This window comes from Liolophura sinensis, chromosome 12 (assembly GCF_032854445.1).
Source record: "Liolophura sinensis isolate JHLJ2023 chromosome 12, CUHK_Ljap_v2, whole genome shotgun sequence".
Lineage (NCBI taxonomy): Eukaryota > Metazoa > Mollusca > Polyplacophora > Chitonida > Chitonidae > Liolophura > Liolophura sinensis.
The window spans coordinates 3,689,093-3,707,905 of record NC_088306.1 but is presented as its reverse complement, the minus strand read 5'-3'; the positions used below and the strand labels follow the sequence as shown (position 1 = coordinate 3,707,905).

General features: G+C 38.4%; 2 protein-coding genes across 2 annotated transcripts in view; one reads left to right on the top strand and one right to left on the bottom strand.

Annotated features, from left to right (window-relative positions):
- The window catches only part of LOC135478985 (probable ubiquitin carboxyl-terminal hydrolase FAF-X), a 51,992-nt gene extending 40,423 nt beyond the window's left edge, over positions 1 to 11,569 (bottom strand). The window contains 5 exon segments of the mRNA XM_064758675.1: positions 1,148 to 1,253; positions 1,765 to 1,877; positions 2,155 to 2,267; positions 4,808 to 5,217; positions 11,432 to 11,569. Of these exon segments, the coding sequence (XP_064614745.1) occupies positions 1,148 to 1,253; positions 1,765 to 1,877; positions 2,155 to 2,267; positions 4,808 to 5,192 (717 nt within the window). The 5' untranslated portion in view covers positions 5,193 to 5,217; positions 11,432 to 11,569.
- Positions 11,570 to 12,700: 1,131 nt separating this feature from the next.
- Positions 12,701 to 18,813, top strand: part of LOC135479197 (propionyl-CoA carboxylase alpha chain, mitochondrial-like) — a 33,158-nt gene continuing 27,045 nt past the window's right edge. Inside the window, exons 1-4 of the mRNA XM_064758982.1 lie at positions 12,701 to 12,788; positions 16,741 to 16,839; positions 17,557 to 17,673; positions 18,297 to 18,410. Coding sequence (XP_064615052.1) covers positions 12,711 to 12,788; positions 16,741 to 16,839; positions 17,557 to 17,673; positions 18,297 to 18,410 — 408 coding nt within the window. The 5' untranslated portion in view covers positions 12,701 to 12,710. The remainder of the gene's footprint in view (positions 12,789 to 16,740; positions 16,840 to 17,556; positions 17,674 to 18,296; positions 18,411 to 18,813) is intronic.

The window sequence follows — 18,813 nt, the reverse complement described above, 5'->3', positions numbered from 1 at the left end:
CTGTGAAGAGTTTGTGGACAAATTTACCGCAGGAGTCTTTGCTATGCAAATCGCAAACTGCATTTGGCAATCCATGTACTATGAGTGGCAACTGCAAGCCTTTGAATGGCCACCACCAACAACATCTGATCCTTGTCTCAAAATACTCTTCCATATATATATATATATATATGTGTGTGTGTTGATGCTACAACATTTTGTAAAAAAGGGCATCAATTCAGGGAAAATAACAAGTTTCATCCACTGTACAGAAGGTGTCATGTCAACATTTCTCAAATACATCTGGATCTATGTCACAAACCTGGTATCGAAGTTAATACCCACTTGCCTGTATTAACAACGCATTACATGTAATCATATATCACGTATTGGGATGAGCAGGCATCTAAAACACACATAAACTTTTAACCGGCACCTTAACCTCATCATGATTTCCTCATTAAATAATTTAGCGATACTTTTTTTGAGGCAAAAACCAATGCAGGAGAGTCCGGACTCAAGAATTTGGTGGTCCAGCTGATGGGAATTAAAAGCATCAAAATGGCCAGGACTAATGCAGGCTCCCATTGTTCTCCTATGTTGTGATTTATGTCTCACAAGTTCATCTTGCTCCTATTGAAATTTCTTTTTTCCTACCACTCTTTGGTAATTTTGACTAATGTTCACTGAAAGATCTAGCTGCAATTTCGCGGTGTAATACATGAAAGTCTAAGGATGCAGGAGGTAACAGTTTTGTGCCTTATTACATGGATGCTGGACTTGTGAATCTGGATGCTGATTGGTTGTGAAGCTTTGCAGTGTTCTGTTAGGGTGTCTACGCCTAGTCCTGAGGGATGTTCAGGGCACACACTCCTTGTTACTTGGCTGCATAAGCTTTGTTTTCTGCCCCCTGTGGTATCGTATGCCATTGTATGGATTGCCTTATTTCATTTGACATATTGTCTATTCGGCAATAGTTTTCTGGCGGACACTCATTATTACTTGGCTGCATGAGTTTTGTTTTCTGCCCCCTCAGGCCACCCTGTCCTGAATAAAATCCAGAGAAGAGGGGCAACAAAAGAATTCCACTCATTTCAACCAGTCGTTCTTCGTTTTAATTTCCCGGTCGAAGTGTCCCCACGATAGGTGCATCTAGATTGTGCCTTACCCGTGGGGTTCTGTGATCTGGGGGTCTGGCAAACAGTTCATCATCAGCCAGCTGGGAGTTGGCAGGGACAGTCTCCGAGGGTCGGGTGCCATTGTACACATGGAACCTGGTGCAAAAAAACATCACAATGTGTCATGTCATCACCAAGATTTGAAACAAAATCTTTCAAACAAACTTATTTACCTTTCTTTATACACGAAAGCTGTTTGATATCACACCAAGTCTGTGCCTTGATGAAATCCCTTGTGAATTAGCTGGGGCAAATACAGACTCCAACTTACAGATTGGAGAAATTCTGAAAATTCTGAAACACTGCTGTACATCCCTAAATCCCAGGATTAGTTTCTAATTTTTATTGACAAATCTCTTCTTACTTTTTAATTTATCTGACTGAACATCACTGATTAGATTGTTTCTTGTTCATTTCTGCATTTCAACAGCGCCAGGGTATACTACTAAAAATTCTATCCCCAACTCCTACTGTTCATTGGTACTCAAATTTGAAAGCTGTCTTTGGCCCTGTTTGCGGAATAAGATTAAGTGCCATGAACTTAGGTTTGGTTATAATTAGGATTAGCATTACAGGGTTAGATCAACTTAGCTATCAGAATACTCACTTGCACTGTGGATTGAATACCATGGCCAATAACTCTAACAAGGGAAACCAGTCGTAAGCCAGCTTAGCTACACAAAGCTCTACCAGCTTCTCAGCGTTGCGTAAAATGTATTTCTGAAAAACGACGCAAAGAAACCCTTATAAACAGACAGCATATGGGTTTCCATTTGTAGCGAATACTGTCAGTTCGATAGATTAGGTCATCTGATCAGAATATTTTTCCTAATTTTAAAGAGTTTTATAATGTTCATCAGGACATTTTTACAATGATTTTACCACCCTCCAGAAACTAAACTCACATTCTTTTGAAGAAAACAACAGAAACACACTAAAAACTACTACAAATATTATCTATTTCAGACGCTGATAACATTACAACATCAACACTCACATGGATATCATACTTCCAGCCATTGACTGCTTCATCTGTCAGCACTTTGGTAAATGATGTGGTCAAACCTTCTCTGAAAAATCTCTGGCATGCTTCACTCCTTGTGTCCAATTCTGTGAAAAAACACCATCATTAAAAAGTTGTTTGTGTCTGGTAACAAGCCACTGTTTTAAAGTTGTGGGTTGGTCAGTCATTTGGCACATTTTTTTTTTTTGTTTGGTCGCGTGAAATAAATTATGGTAAATGGATTAGAGTTTCTTTTCCTGGTAAAGTTGGTTATTATCACACTGTCCTAAGTTGGCGGTGAGGGGACAGAAAAAGGAAAAGATCAGAAGTGCATCAGTACAATAGCAATGAACGACTTTGATGTATTTCAAACCATGCGCAAGTTTATAGTTGGTGGTTTCTAGAATAAAATTGCTACCAAAAAAAAAAAAAAAAAAAAAGTCAGAAGAGAAACATACATGTACATGAGTTCAATTTTAAAACACAAATGAGATACATGTATGTGTAATGTATGCTGAAAATGGATAGCAAATGGCTTGTATTTCTACGACACTGCATGAATACATTTTCCTTTTAAAGAACTCATCACAGTACTTCTGTTTACAAATTATGGCATTGATTAACCCAAGTTGGCAGAGAATCAGATTAGATCCTGACGACCGGTAAAGTTATTTTAGCGGCAGTGTAGCTAAAGCAAGCGTAAATGTATTGCCTTTAAATTTAAATTGACAATTTCTTGGTAATTTACAAGTCACGGATCTTCTGTGAGTTAAACCTTTCCGTTATAGCTTTAAACACAAAGTGTTCCGCAGTTAAAACGCATTATTTGGCATCCTACTCCATTCCTGAAGATGATCAGAATCTGTATACGGCTTAAAATTACGTTTTCATAAAATAGTGATCATAAACTCAAAATGCACCGGTTGAATATTGTATTTGATGCCTATTATCAGCTTCACTTTGCAACAATTTTAACCATTGTATTAGTGCAAGGCTATTTTCGTTCCTACTCACATTTTCTGAGAACTCACAGACAGGTGTAATGTAATCATACATATGTTGGTGACTGACAGCTTATAGAATTCAACACTGACCAATTAGATCAAATAGCCCCTACCATGGAATAATGATTCATCAAGATTGTGAAATCTCCTGCCAAATCTAGACCAGAAGATGGGAAATTTTACACAATGTCACGTGATCAGTGAAGTCTGTACATTTTCTTGAGACTGAGTTTGCTCTTGTTCCTAAACCATTTCAGTAAAGCTATCATAAAGTCATGCATCGGTAGGTCTATTTTAATGATGTTCACAACACTTTATCTGTTTACCTGCAAGAAGAAGACAATTACTTCAACAACAGGTGGTCTGATCAGGTCTCTGCTGTGATTGACAGGGTGCCACAAACAATGTTGGAACTTCAAAGGCTATACCCAGCACTGTGCGAAGTTGGGATAGCTGTTCATATTTAAATACACTCTGTCAACCATGCTTAACATATCATCACCAGAATTTCCAAATTGTTAGATCGTTACAGCCTACATTGGTAAGGCGTGTATGTTCTGATGCGAACAAGCTGGATAAAAATGGATTTTCTTACAAGAGCAGACCTGTAATGCTGAGCCTAATCTCAGTAAGTCGGAGCAGTACAAAGGCACATGTTCAACAATGTTTTATTCAAAATCATGGTAAAGACCAAAAAAAAAAAAGTTTGAGTTGGCCCGATTTTAGCGGTCGTTCAGGTAACCCGCAACAAAAAACTTCTCAATGATCCAATTAAGTGTAAGTGTTTTCTGTTTTTTCGTTTGATTAAAGATGACATGACTGGAAGACAAAACTGTTTACCTATATATGTTACTCAACACCCAAGATACATGTGTGCAATATACATGTTCTTTCAGAAAAATCATTTCTCCTTCCTGTTTAGGAATTCACCTTTGGCATGACTTTTCGGTGAGCGCTGTGACCTGTGACCTGTAATAGTGCTTTGAGATCAAAACTACACTGAACACTTACAGAAATGGCTGTAATACACGTACTCCTAAAAGGTCTTTAACTAGAAATCAAGACAATTGTTACATGTATAGTACTTCATTAAAACTAGGGCAGGATTCTATTTATCACTGACCAATTTGCCTCTATTCTTAAACTGTGCCCATCAGAAAAAGGCAGGTCGATATCCAGAAAAAAAATGCAAGGTTCTGATCTCAAACTTTAAAGGTGACATTGTGACTGTGCATAAAGACATTTTAATAAATGTAACCCAAAACCATGTTTTCTGAGAGCTTTTAAGTCTGTGATTGAAAACAATTTTTATGAAAACTTAACTCTTTAAACCATTTTCTTCTTCAATTTTACTTGTTAGCTTTAACACAGCTAATCAGTAGTTTGGGCTCCCAAAAGTTTGGGAACACAAATGACCCTGATGCTGTATGCTGTACCTTCCTAAAGTAGGGCTTGAAGATCACCTAGTCCTAAAAGAGAAGTGGCAGAAACAGGGGGAGGGGTAGCAGTCATTGAATTTGCCTATCTGTTTAAACAGTGCCTGTCAGGGGATGGCATGAAATATTAAACCAGCTGAATTTCTTACATAGTTAGGGCTCGGAGATCTACTAGCGCTAGAACAAAAACAAGTAGAACAGTCTTACCTCTCTTGCTGAGGTCTATAGCAGCTTCCAGTAGCACTTCCAGCTCTCCTTTGGGCAACACGGGCACGACCCAGCGCGGTCGGTTGATCATCTCGTCCAGCTTGGCCAGCTCGGCGTGGGGGAAGTCTGGTTCCTGGTCATCACTCATGTCTATACTGCCGTCCCCCTGCCCCGCCTCTGCCGCCTGACCCACGGGTACCTGGACAGTGCCCTCAGCAGGAGGGTTCTGAGCACCCGGTAACTGCTGCTGTTGCTGCTGCTGCTGTTGTTGTTGTCCCTGTGGGTTGGGCTGAGCTGTGGGCTGACCGGGTTGCAGGGGAGGCTGTTGGTGGTTGTCTGGCGGGGATTCCCCTCCCGCTGGCGCACGCTGCATAGCGATGGTCATTGTCCTTGGAGTAGCCTAGGCTACCCTGTGAACCAACAAGACCGACATATTACTACAAAGACTGTTACTGTATGAAAAGCAGACCAAGTCCAAATTTTTTTAACAGACCCTTCCACATGTGCAAAATACCGACGCTAAAATATAAACAAAGCAATGCAAGCAGCTTTATTCAGAATTGAACAGTGTAAAGATACATGTTTGTAGTATGTTTACATTTGTTTTATTACAGGGGATGGTTTCATCTGTAACCACTGTCAAAGGGTAGGACTCTTCTAGCCAACACCTGTACTTGTTAGGGATTTACTTTTATTTTTATAATCTCGTTCACTGCATGTCTATTTAATGTCTATACATGTACTTGTCTAACTCTTTTCTTTATCAATGCAAAGCCTGTCAATGTATCACATTTTTACTTTGCTAGAGGCACTGCCTAAAGGCAATGAGTTGAAATTCCAGGTAACTGTAGTCAGTACCTATGAATTTCCATAGATTTTTTTTTAAAGAGATTTTAATCATAACTCCTATCAGATTTTGGTGATGATATATCTTTTCGTAATACATTGAGAAATATGGATGGGTGAAAGAAAATCTGGACCAGCCCTTCACATAAAATCCAAACCAGAACATTACCTCTTTCAGATATACAGGCACTACAGGTCGTTACAAATAATATGAGACAGACTACTGCATATGAAGTCACATGAGCATCAAAATTGTTCCTGTGAACAGTCAAAAAACAATACAAGCATGCAGGCTTAACCAGAGGGCTGTCTCCGTGTCTTTGATTTATTTATTTGATTGATGTTTGATAAGGTAAACCGTGACTCCAGTGACAGCTACAATAAAAAAACATTCTGACCGCTTATAGATATTATCTAATTCTTAGCCTCACTGTGGCACCAACCAATTTGGTCTTGCACATTTGCCTCGAAAAATGCTTGAAGGTTTGCAATAAGATGTTTCAGGGGAAAACTGTACAGCTGGAGATTTTTACAGATTGTTGATCTGACGTGACTCCTTTGACAGGAAAATGACATTCCTGTGACGAGTAGCAAATTCACTATCTATTTATTTCACCTTTAAATATTCTGATACTGATCTGTATATATGGATCTGTATATATAATTCTAATGTAAAATTAATCAAATACACTGTTGTATTGATGTCTGTAGACATCTATGTAATAGATGCCATCTATGTAATAGATGTATGTGCCTTCATGTATACCAAACAAATATGGTAATATACATATTAGTGAGCTCTAACACAGAGGACCTTATGGGGATGTGGCATAGTTAAGATATCTATTTCATATAAAAAGTCCTCAACCTATGAAATGTTCAGTGCCTTCTTCCTATACCCAATATTAAAGGTGATAAGGTATGAAGTATAGCTGCCCTGTTACTTAACAGGTCAAAATTTGGCATTTTACAGAGTATATCTTTAATGCATTTTCTACGAAGTTTATCATCAACTGACCACTGGTAGACAGAGTGACACAGATATTTTCGCTGGGTCTGTTTGATACATGTATATATCTCCATCCTCTAACAACCAAAATGTTAAGATTCTTTAATTATGCACAAATGGTTAATATTCAATAATCATAACATAAAGCACCATGCAAGATGAAGTGGAGTGCTATATATTAATCGCAATATTAGACTGGATATTACTGGTTTCATGAAATTTCTTCATTACCTATTAATACTTAATTAATGTTTCAGCAGCTGACAGCTGCATTTTATTTAACTTATTGAAAGGAAGTAAAGATAGAATACCAAGCTTGTAGCAGAGTTAAACCTTTAGTCTGCATAAGTTACATAAACATTAGTGTGTTGTGACTCATGCAACACACTAAAACGTGACTCCTGTGACAGCCTTTGGGAGAGATTATGAAACAAGCATGACATATTTATATACCATATTTGTTTGGATTTAGACAGCGTTACAACAGAAGTTTTACAACCACAAAGGATATGCCCATGACTACTGTATATGTAGTTCTCTGTGCAGCAGAAATTGGCAATCATATATGTGACTCCCATGATGACAATTTAAGATGAACGTTCCATCCTATCTGAGGAAAACAGCGTCACTCACAGTTTATCAAGCCTTTATTGCCACAGAGTACAGATTTACATTATAGTCACAAAGGACTAAACCTTACAAAGACATTTTCACCCTGATGGAAATCACTGGTTTGATATTTGTTCAGCGCTAATGTTAGATTACCCATCTTTATAAAACATATGTTGACTCAAACTTTAAAAAATAGTGTTCTGGAAAAAGTAGTTTTTTGTGACAGTAACAGGTTTGAAAAATTAACACTGATAAGTAGCTTTACCATGGAATGGCTGAGGGGGACAACTGGTCTTCAATGAACATTAGACAACGTAAACTGTAAACAGCCACACGAGTCATCAAGCCCCTACAACTACTGAGAGTGAGTGAATCTACAAATTCCCTGAATGAGACCAGGCTTTGAACCAGAACCCCACAAGTCTTTAAACTACTATAATATATATTGTTTTGTATACAATCACAGCTTCAATAGGCAGGTAGCGTATTTTTAAAATTCTGTGAGGTGGCACTGGCGTGAAGCAGCACCTTAAGTACTTGCTGTATCAAAAATTGATTTTAGCGTAATAATGTTGCAATATATCAGTTTCTACTCTAACAACCATCATACTGTCTTGTGATAGCATTACGATCAGCTGGGAAAGGAACATTTGTCAATAAAATTGCATATGAGCCTTGCTGCTGGGCCTCTGTCAGGTCGCAATACGCCCACATTTGTGGGATATTTCTTCCTCAATAAAACAAAAACAGAAAATCACAGGATAATGGTAACAAGATCGAGTATACTAGCTAGTATTCACATCCAGTTTACGAAACCTGAGAAACATAGAATTCTTTTTTTGTTTTAGACCTTTCCTATATAAATTATTTAAACTTCTCCCATATAGTACTCAGGCTGACGTATGTTAATGACATAGTGCTCACATACAAAACAGATTTTTATTCCTTGAGCTACGTTACTCATTTAGAGGAGCACACGGGATAAATCGAAATTTCTAAAGCATACAGACCAAGGACCTTTACATTATACTGGCAACATCACATATCACGCTTTGCTGGCTTTCCATATGCTTTCCCTATTAAATTACATGTTCATGTATGAGGTAAAAGCCTTGATAGTTGGTAACCTGGCCAACCGTCCCAACTGTTTATCAGAGTTTTCTTTAAAATCCCTATCTTTTTCACTGGTCAGAATAAAAACAAAATTTCCCCACTTTTTTCTGATATGGTTGGGTAATGCCCAACAGAAAGGATGGCCCTGTATGTATTATATTCATTGGAATGAAAAAGTCTTTTGGCATAACGGTAAAATGGCAAAAAACTTGACATGCATGGCAACTTAAACCCAGTGTTTCTGTCCACAGCAACTCTAAAATTTCATTATCATAACTAGGGACTAACCTTTCAGCACATGGTGCAAGAATCGTTCAATGAGAACATCTGATAAATAAATAAATCTTACATATAGGACTCATCCTGTTGACCTTTCATTATGCTCAGTTAACATTTGAAATGCATGGCAACTTAAACCCAGTGTTTCTGTCCACAGCAACTCTTAAATTTCATTATCATAACTAGGGACTAACCTTTCAGCACATGGTGCAAGAATCGTTCAATGAGAACATCTGATAAGTAAATAAATCTTACATATAGGACTCATCCTGTTGACCTTTCATTATGCTCAGTTAGCCTGACCTGGAAAAACCGAGGGGAATTCCCATATTGGTCACATTCAGTTCCACTTTTCACTACTGCCATAATAACAGTTATACATATAATATGACAATACTGGGTTGCCAAAAGCATGATAGTACTCATAATAACAGATCTTCTTTCCTTGTTGCCGTGATGAATGCTTAGCAGCTGTTTAAAAACAAACCAGGGTTGTTGTCACTCAACTGTGTTCAGCTTTTGCCCCCAGGTTTGTGGTGAAAAAGTTGATATAATTGTAGTTTTATGAATATAACCATCAATACCTTATCACTACATGTATGTAAACAAGCTCAGTGTAGCTGATGCCACAATTATATTTGTTGTCATCCTAATGGCATCCCCTGAGATTGGTTCCTCAAGAGATAAATAAGGCTAGGCATGTTCCCGTGATCTCAGCAGAATTTTGGATCCAAGGGTAGAAACAGTACATGTACGTGCAATAAGCTGAGGTCCAACAAGCTGTACTTTACTACAAAGATGACACAAAAATGATTTCTTTGTCAATGAAGATGCAAGCTTCATAAAATTTTGCCACTTATTTCTCTACACTCCACAGTGCTCACCGTGTTTCAAAATATTGGTTGCAAAGGTGGTCGAAGGGTTAAACATGCAAGTGGCCTCTTAATGGTTACTGCTCTGTGGTGCTTATAGCAGGCTACTTTAACATAATAGCTGAAGAATTGATAGACAATTAAAATTCAGTGTAGAGTGCTCCTTTGAAAATGTGAACTAGTCAGGTTAGGGTTGACATAAATTTTAACAACTTTGGCCATGGAATCCAGTATTAGTTATGCCACAGCAAAAATGACAATTAGCAGTATTCAACTTCTGCGTAAATCTCATAAAATCAACAGGATTGTATACGTTCAGGAAGGCCTGTGACTTTACTCTGGATATCACAATTTAATGAGATTTTACTCACCAGTTAAGAACTGATATCTGAAAATAAATCATGTTTTCCTTCTATAAAGTACCAGATGCATTTTAATGCTGTCACGCACTGCTAGATAAGTGTCAAAATAAAGACATAGTAATCCTATCTTGCAACTGTCATCAATACAAATCCAACGTGAAGTGACAAGTCTTCCCAAAATGCCTATAGTTTCTCATATTGAATTTCAATTTGATTTTATTTTTTCAAAAAAGAAATACTCTATAAAAAAAAAAATCTGGACTTAATCCTGTACGCATTGGAAAGTTCAACAAAAAGAATCAATAATCATTACATAAAATGTGTCTGAAAACCGTTACATAACATGTGGCTCCTGGTTTCACTGCATCTTTACCCAAAGCATAATGGCTGTCAACAAAACCTTAAATGTGTAAACTCAGAAGTGTTGTTTTTTCAACATTTCAACAATGGTTTATCTGCCTTATCGATGGGACAATGAGACTAAGTTATCTCCCTTAGCATTTTCAAAATGGCCAGCATCAAGGGGGAAAATTTCATCAATATGACAATCATAGCCTATTTCGGCAACTTTAAACACATCAGAATATGCAATAACCAATACCCTTGGCCTAAACAATTTTATTGTATATTTATCTATGATGGTGCCTTCATTACATTTCCTCATAGTAACTTGCAATCCTTGCTCTAACTTGTGATCATTCGTCGAACTCAATGGGTAATCCCTAAGCGCCCATTAGTAACCAATTACCATGCCAGAATTTGCTTCCTTCCAGAGCTAAAGATGTGTGACCTATAACAACAGCTACAATGCAAAGATATGCCAATTAGGATTACTATTCTCAATCAAATGACGTTTCCTTGGCCTTTTTTTTTTCCACCCAAATACTTTGTAGATTCAAAATTGGTATGTTTTCCAAGCAGATGTACAGGAGGAGCTATGTGATCAGGAGGAGGTCACGGGGAGGTTGGGACTTCAGGTGGAGTAGTCTAAGGTAGGCATGAAGATTTGGATGGAGGTGAGCAGGGTAGGGTGGTGATGATTTAGTGTAGTCTCACTTCCTGTACAGATATGCAATTATGCCATGCATGCATCTGTCATGTTGTCTTATGCCACAAGAAATGTCAAAATCAAAGATAATTTAGTTAGCACTTCTGAGCTTGACAACTGTTTTACCAGAATTCGCCCATTTAGATGTTTATTTGTTCCCCGTATGACAATGACTACCCACGCATGTTGCATTTTGACAGTCGAACGCGGTCTTTTGTCCCTCCATACTCATTACGGAAGAACACTGCTTTTGACAGGAATTTTCTCATTTCAGCGTTTAACTTAAGCAGATCTACAATCCACAGGTTTTATTGCATAATGGACATAACACTCGACATACGTGACGGGTCACATTTTTCTGATAAAACCATGATACATAAACAGGTAAAACATGCACACGAAACTGTCTATGCCAAAAACATGGCTGCCTCAGAGTAGCGAAACTTACGATAGATTGAGAGTAATGAATGACAGGCCACTTACAAATTTCCTCTGAGGTAGACCTCAGAAATCGTATCAACAAGGTATTTTCTTCTCCCTCTCGTTTCCAAAAACTGTCATTTGGAAATATTTAGACAGCCAGCTTCTTTCAAATATGCAGACATTCATTCGAAAACATGAACACAGTCTGGCGAAAGACTACAATATTATGGTAATGAGGTTTCAGCTGTCTGTCAGAAATCTGAAAAAATGTTGTGAAATATACCAGATATGTATGGGAGGAGGCTATAGAAAATATCACACCACTTATATAATAATGATGTATTTTAAAGACCAATGTGCACCGTTCTGATTTAATTGCGATTGAGGAACTATTTTTGTTAACAATTCCCGTGCACTTTTTGTCAGCTATCGCGAGAATAAGAAATCTGTGGACATGAACAAATACTATAACCTGAAAAATGTTTCGAAAGTGGACAAATTTGCAATACATTTCCAAATACAATTTGGTCATGAACACTTGGCAATTAAAATTTGTCAAGAAATTTTTCCTGTGTTCAGACAGTGTCTTTTTTGTTTGAAACTTTCTCATGGTTTCTTGACTGTTTCATGCTAGGTATGTTCAAAGAAAACTGAACATTTCATTTAAACAAGTATAATGGTTTAATGGTTTTAACAGATTTAATGGGGAACTCGTAAAACTCCTTCCCGCCTGTATCAAGTCGGTTCAAAGCTGTAAACTTATTTGTTCTTTTCTTTATTATGTCACAATTATCGGCGTATGTGTGGTCATAAAACTTATATGAAGAACATATGCACAGCAAAGTCAGAAAGGAAAACGTGGCATTCTACTGTCATTTTGACCGGCTGTGGAGCTCGTCCTTGAGTTCCTCATTGCCATAAGCTGTGTTAATAAAGCAGGAATTGTAAAAGAAATTGATAAAAGAGCAAATTTATAAGCAGAGAAATGAAAACAGTTAATAGCAAAGTGTTAAACTGTCCATTTATACATTATTTTATACAAAAAATGTGGAATGTAAAGGAAACTTGTTTTCATCAGAAAATATCAATTTATCCTCCAACGAAATGGTGTGTGGACTAGCTCGAATTTGCATAATATATTTCTAAGAGAATTAAGTATCAGTCACAACCATAAAATGATTTTTACTTCACAATGACAATTAACGTTCCACGATCTGATTTTGTAGTAGTCATACGAACGGTGGATTTTCACTTTTTTATACCTTGGAACTGTTTCTCCGTCTGGGTTACAGTTTTGCATCACTCATCAGCCTCGCAGGCTGTCAAAACGGGATACAAGATGTCAGCCTCCATGTCGAAACGGGCGCCTGGCTTGCTGGCGGGCCTAAAAAGGGCTACAGCAGATATTTCATTCCAGGTAGTGTTTTTATTAAGACGTGGCTGTCATGAACTTTGTATTTGGCACTCGCTGTTTTATACTTTGCATCTTTGGCACGATGCTTGTTTATGAAGGTCATCGGAAGTTCTTTGCCGGTCGATGACCTTCCAACTGCACGCAGGTAGTCCAACTTATCTGACCGTGAGGATGAAAGTAAATAAACAAATAAAGACTGCAGCTTTCTGCCCACGCCCACGCACGTATATGGTTGTAAAATATCCTTCAGTCAACTCAAAACATTTAAAAATTCAAAATTTTAACTTTTAAATTTGGAAGACATCCTCTATGCAGTTGAAAAGACAAGGATGATGCGGGACTGAGTGAGTGAGTGAGTGCTTGGGGGTTTAACATCGTACTTAACAATTTCTTCAGTCGTATGACGACGAAGGAATCCGTAGAATGCATGTAATGTGCCTCCTTGTTGCAGGACGGATTTGCACAGCTCTCCTATCTAGTGTTGCTTCACTGAGACGCTTTACCGAAGGCAAGTAAGGTGCCCCGCCTGAACCATTATACTGATACGGGTCAACCAGTAGTTGCACTATCCCCTTCATGCTGAACCCCAAGCAAGGAGGCTGCAACTTCCTCTTTTAAAGTCTTACGTGTGACTCGACCCAGGATTTACCCTGCATCTACCGCTACCGAAGCGGATGCTCTACCAACTGTGGACTAATATATAGGGCCTATGAGAGATGCAAGTTCTCGGGAGTTCCACGTGGGGGCGCTCGCACACATGCCGAAATTTGGGGTTAGGACCCTGGCGGTACACAGTCTTTGCTTATATGAGTGCTGGGCGAGTGGAGCATTTTATGAATTAAAAAAAAAAATCTGCATTCTACCTTTGCTTATCACTTATTTTCTTTTTTTTTTCTTGTGGTGATCTTCATACATACGTCACTAGTTTATTTAGATCACACTTAGCATTTGTCCATTTAGATGTGCTATTTTTAAATTCTGACAATCATTGTAACACTGAGTCCATCAATGCCTTTGAACAAATATGGCGTGGATTTCAGACTCGCATCTCCTTCCCACCTATGGGAATCTAACTCACCTACTCTGCTCATTTATATGTAATTTTATGTTTGAATGTCTTAATTTACTATCCTCACCAATGATCTTGCTCTGTGGTGGTCACATTGACTGATAGAGCTTCGGGGGTACAAAGTACCTCGCCGTTGGAAGCCATTTATAAGTGTTATTTGACCTACTACTGGGTTTGGCATTGAAATCCTCGAGATAACTATTATATTTTGACTGCCGTCTGCAAGGGCTTCAACCTTTTCAGTTCAATCGAAAAAGGCATAAAAAAGAATTTGTGTTTTTAGAGTAGGTAAATTTGGGTTCCGTCAGCGCAGACTTCACTGAAGTTGGTTCCATCAAGTTGGTGTTCGCAGATGTGCCATGAATTGTTTGAAAGGCGGCAATGGACTTGTGCTACAATGAACGTCAGAATTTTAAAATAGCACACTGAATCCATCTAGATGGATTAACTGAGCATTAACCACCACGTGTCACAATGTAAGGTTACAGCGTGTGGGTCTGGAAACAGGCTACAAGGTAACACACACAGCCATAGGGCCAAACATGTAATCTAACCCGAATTTCTGGTAAATGTGCAAGTGCCCCCATGCAGAACTTCAGAGAACTCTCATAGGCCATAGTGATGTCAATTCCTTAAAGAACCTGCTTTTCACAACATCTGAGAAGGGGCTCAGATCCTAAGAAAACATCATTCAAGTCTTTACAACTGCTAGCCCGAAAATTCATGGAATGGCTTACGTTCATACAGATAAAGGCAGTGATAAGAGGAGACCGCTGCCATCTTTAGCCAGGGCAACATGAGCAACTGATTATCAAATTGTATCTGTATTTAGATACCCCATTATGAAAGCTTGTAGCATATGCGATACTTAACATCCAAGTTCACTTAATATATGGTTTGTCCACAAGCTGAAACATGTATGTACCTTTTGCAACCAATGACACTGACCTGTATCAGACATTTCCAATTGAGCTCAAAAATAAGGTCTGTTTTGAGTTGCTCTCTGCCTGACACCATGTCTACCCGATTGACCTCAGCTGGCTGAATAATTGCTGATGTGGCGTTAAGCCATAATCATTCATTCATTCAATCGGTACCATAGGTCAATCACTTTGAGAAACTGACATCATCTAAATTATCCAGATCACAAGCTTATTTAAGTATTCCAATCAGTAGAACAGCTCACCACACAAAGGTGAGCAACAGTTTTGTTTTGAAAGTTATGTCTAGATTGAAATAGAAGTATGAAGTGCCAGATGCTTTTATAATGACAAGAATTTGACGTTTTGACATCAAGTTATAGTTTCTTCACCTCCAAAATACCAACCACAGGTGCGCGAGGGGCACGTGTGAAAGCGTAAAATGATGACATGACAACATTTGTGAGTCGAGCTCAAAAGGGAGGTTGATCTCTTTTATACATTTTGACTAGAAACAGTTTTCGATTTTTAAATATAATTTGCAAATAATTGAATTTTATAATTTATTATTTCTAAGATCATAGACATCTCAGACTCAGGAAAAGTTCCCAATTTTAGTCGTGGATGAGGTCCTAGGTTATTCACCAGAATGGTATAAATTTGCAATTAACACCACTTAAAACTTGCAAAGATGTTGTTATAAAATAGCTCTAAAACCTAGTTACATCATCAGCTGTTTATCATAAGGTATTGTTGTTGAATAATGTTGCTTTGATATTCAGCATCAGCTCTCCAAGTGTCCGCTGTTTTTCCTGAAACGTCCTAAAAGCTGCACATTATACAAACCAGATCTGAAACAAATATGATATTTATAATTTTGTGAGATTAAGTCAGGAATTTTGATCTGAATTGGTTATGAAAAGGTCAGGAATTTTTTTTTGCAATATCGGAGGCAATCCTTGAGATTTCACTGGCATAAATTTTAAGCAATGACATAATTATGGGTTAGGGCAGTTTGACAAGTTCACCATTTTTATATGCCCGGCCATTAAGCGGAGCACATTATGTTCTGGCGATTTTGTCATTCTGTCTGTCCATATTCATGTCCGGGCTATAACTCCAACAGTTTTCTGCTTAGAGTTTTAATTTTTGCTGAATATGTACATACACATATGACAATGTGTTGCGACTCACAGTTGTCCATTTCTGCAGTTGTCATGGTTATCAGATTGCCATTTCTCTATATTTACTATATAAATAGATATGATTTCATGTCCGGTCTATAGCTTCAACAGTTTTCCATTTTTGTTGGATACACAGATGACATGTCGTGACACACACTTGTCCATTTTCGCAGTTGTCATGGTAACCAGATAGCCATTTTCCTTGTCTATACTATATAGGTAGATATGATTTTGTGTCTGAGGTGTAACTCCTGTGTAGAGTTTTGATATTTGTGTGATACATACATAGATGACAATGTGTCGTAGCTCACATTTGTCCATTACCACAGTTGTCATGCTTACCAGATTGCCATTTCCCTATGTATACTATATAAATAGATATGATTTTGTGTCCCGGCTATAACTCAACAGTTTTCTGCATAAAATTTGGATTTGAGGTGCACACCTTTGTCCACTTGTGATGAAGATTCCCCTCAGGGGTTATACTCACGACAGTGCTTCTGGTATTCTATTATTCATTTTAAACAGATGCATTTATTGAGGCATATGTTGTGTTCACCTGAACTCCTCTTAAGAATTTGTTGAAAGTGGCATCATGCTGGCTTCCTCTCCGGCCATAAGTGAGAAGGTCTGTCAGCAACCTGCAGATGGTCCTGCGCTCCCCCTGGTTTCCTGCCACCATAATGCTGGCTGCCGTCGTATAAGTGAAATATTCTTGAGTACGGCATAAAACACCAATCAAATAGATAAATAAATAAATTGAAAGTGGCATCTTGTTTCAGGCATCACACTCGCCTCGGGCTTGTTATATCTCCACAACATCTGCTGCTTTAAGGCATGAGGATTTCTATTGGAATGACAAGACCCAGCCCAGTGAGAGTGTAAGTGCAAGACGAGAACACAATTTTAAAGTTTAATGTTCACATGTTTGCCATTCAAATCTGATAATGAAACAAAATACTTTTTGAATTCTCATTATGGCAAGAATCATTTAAGAGAGGCTTAACATTGCGCTTGTTTCCTGATCCCAACATGGCTGAAATATTGCTGATGTGGCGATAAGCCATAATCATTTGAACATTGATTAAAATCATGTTCTGATTTGATTCCCCATCTCTGGATGGGAAAGGCCCTGGAGGTTGATAATCAGTACAGAAATGTCTTACATACTGTAATTCTTCTTCTATTTCACATGTTGTATATTCAACCATATTCTGAAGGCATTATCCTCTGAAGTCTGATAAAGTTATACTTTTTTTGAAGCCCTGAAATTAGCCTACGTAAATATAGTTTTGTCTCCAAAAATCGAAAATGTGCATGAATAGCACTGAAAGTTGTTTTTTCCTGTTGTGAAATGGTTGAGAAATTAGGGTGTTAGTAAAATATCAGTTAAACATTATGTTAAAAATATTATGGATGATATTAATTATTGTATATATATAAGTGATGACCCCACATCACAAAGTGACGTCTTCCCAATGTCGTAATATCTCAAAAGTTCCAAATTAATTAAATAAATGGACCAGAAATATCATGGCTGAAAAAGAGCCTTATTTCAGATCATTGGGTCATTTTTTTTTTTCCATTGTCATTGGCAGCAATTTGATAAGATTTTGATTGCTAACCGTGGGGAGATTGCCTGTCGGGTGATTAATTCCTGTAAGAGGCTGGGCATTAAGACGGTAGCTGTACACAGCGATGTGGACTCCATGGCTGTAAGTATCAATCAGTCACTCAATCATACTGTAACTCTTCATCCCATTTATTCTTATTTAACCCTTTTCACGTGTAGCATCTCCCAGCACCCTGCGGATGGTCGTGGGTTTACCTCAGGGCCTGCCCGGTTTCAGCAGCCTGTGGATGGTCATGGGTTTACCCCAGGGCCTTCCCGGTTTCAACAGCCGGTGGATGGTTGTGGGTTTGCCCTAGGGCCTGCCCGGTTTCAGCACCCTGTGGATGGTCATGGGTTTACCCCAGGATCTGCCCAGTTTCATACCACCAAAAGGATGTGGTCATACGCCAAGTGGCCTGTAAAAAATGTTAAGCAACAGTTGTTGACATAAATTTACCAGTCACCTGTCTCACTGTGTCCATGGGCAGAAATGACACGTCATTCTTTCAGAGACTTTTCACTTTTTCTATTTTATCCATTGTTATCCTTCTCAAAATAACTTTTTGTGAGAGTTTTTTCAGAAATGTTATAGTATATATGACCTGTAAAAGTTGGCTTAAGTTTTTTTGCCTTTGGTGATAAAAACTTTATCACATATGTCTGTCCCTATTCACAAAGTTTTCAGAGATTCCACCGTATGATGTTTGTCATTCTCTGTCATGACAGCTTCACGTACGGAGTGCTGACGAGGCAGTGTGTATTGGACCGGCTCCATCCAGTCAGAGTTATCTCAATATGGAAGCCATTTTGTCTGCAGTAAAGTCTACAGGAGCTCAGGCCGTAAGTGTCGGCTATATTAGTATGGAGATCGGTTGTCTGTGTTCACAGATCAGTTTCCACATTAAATCACTAACCTGGAACTTGGTGCTGTTGCCTGAGTTGTGGTCAAGTAGCCAAAGCTGTATGCCTTAAAAGCAGGTTTTCCTGAATTTATGTCACCTCATTAACTGTACAGTTGGTTAGCGTGCTAGCGCAAGGTAATGACCCAGAAGTCTCTCACCAATGCGGTCGCTGTGAGTTCAGGTCCAGCTCATGCTGGCTTCCTCTCTAGCCGTACGTGGGAAGGTCTGGCAGCAACCTGCGGATGGTTGTGGGTTTCCCCCCGGCTCTGCCCGGTTTCCACCCACCATAATACTGTCCGGCATCGAATAAGTGTGATCATAATGTCACAGCTGGGTGTCTG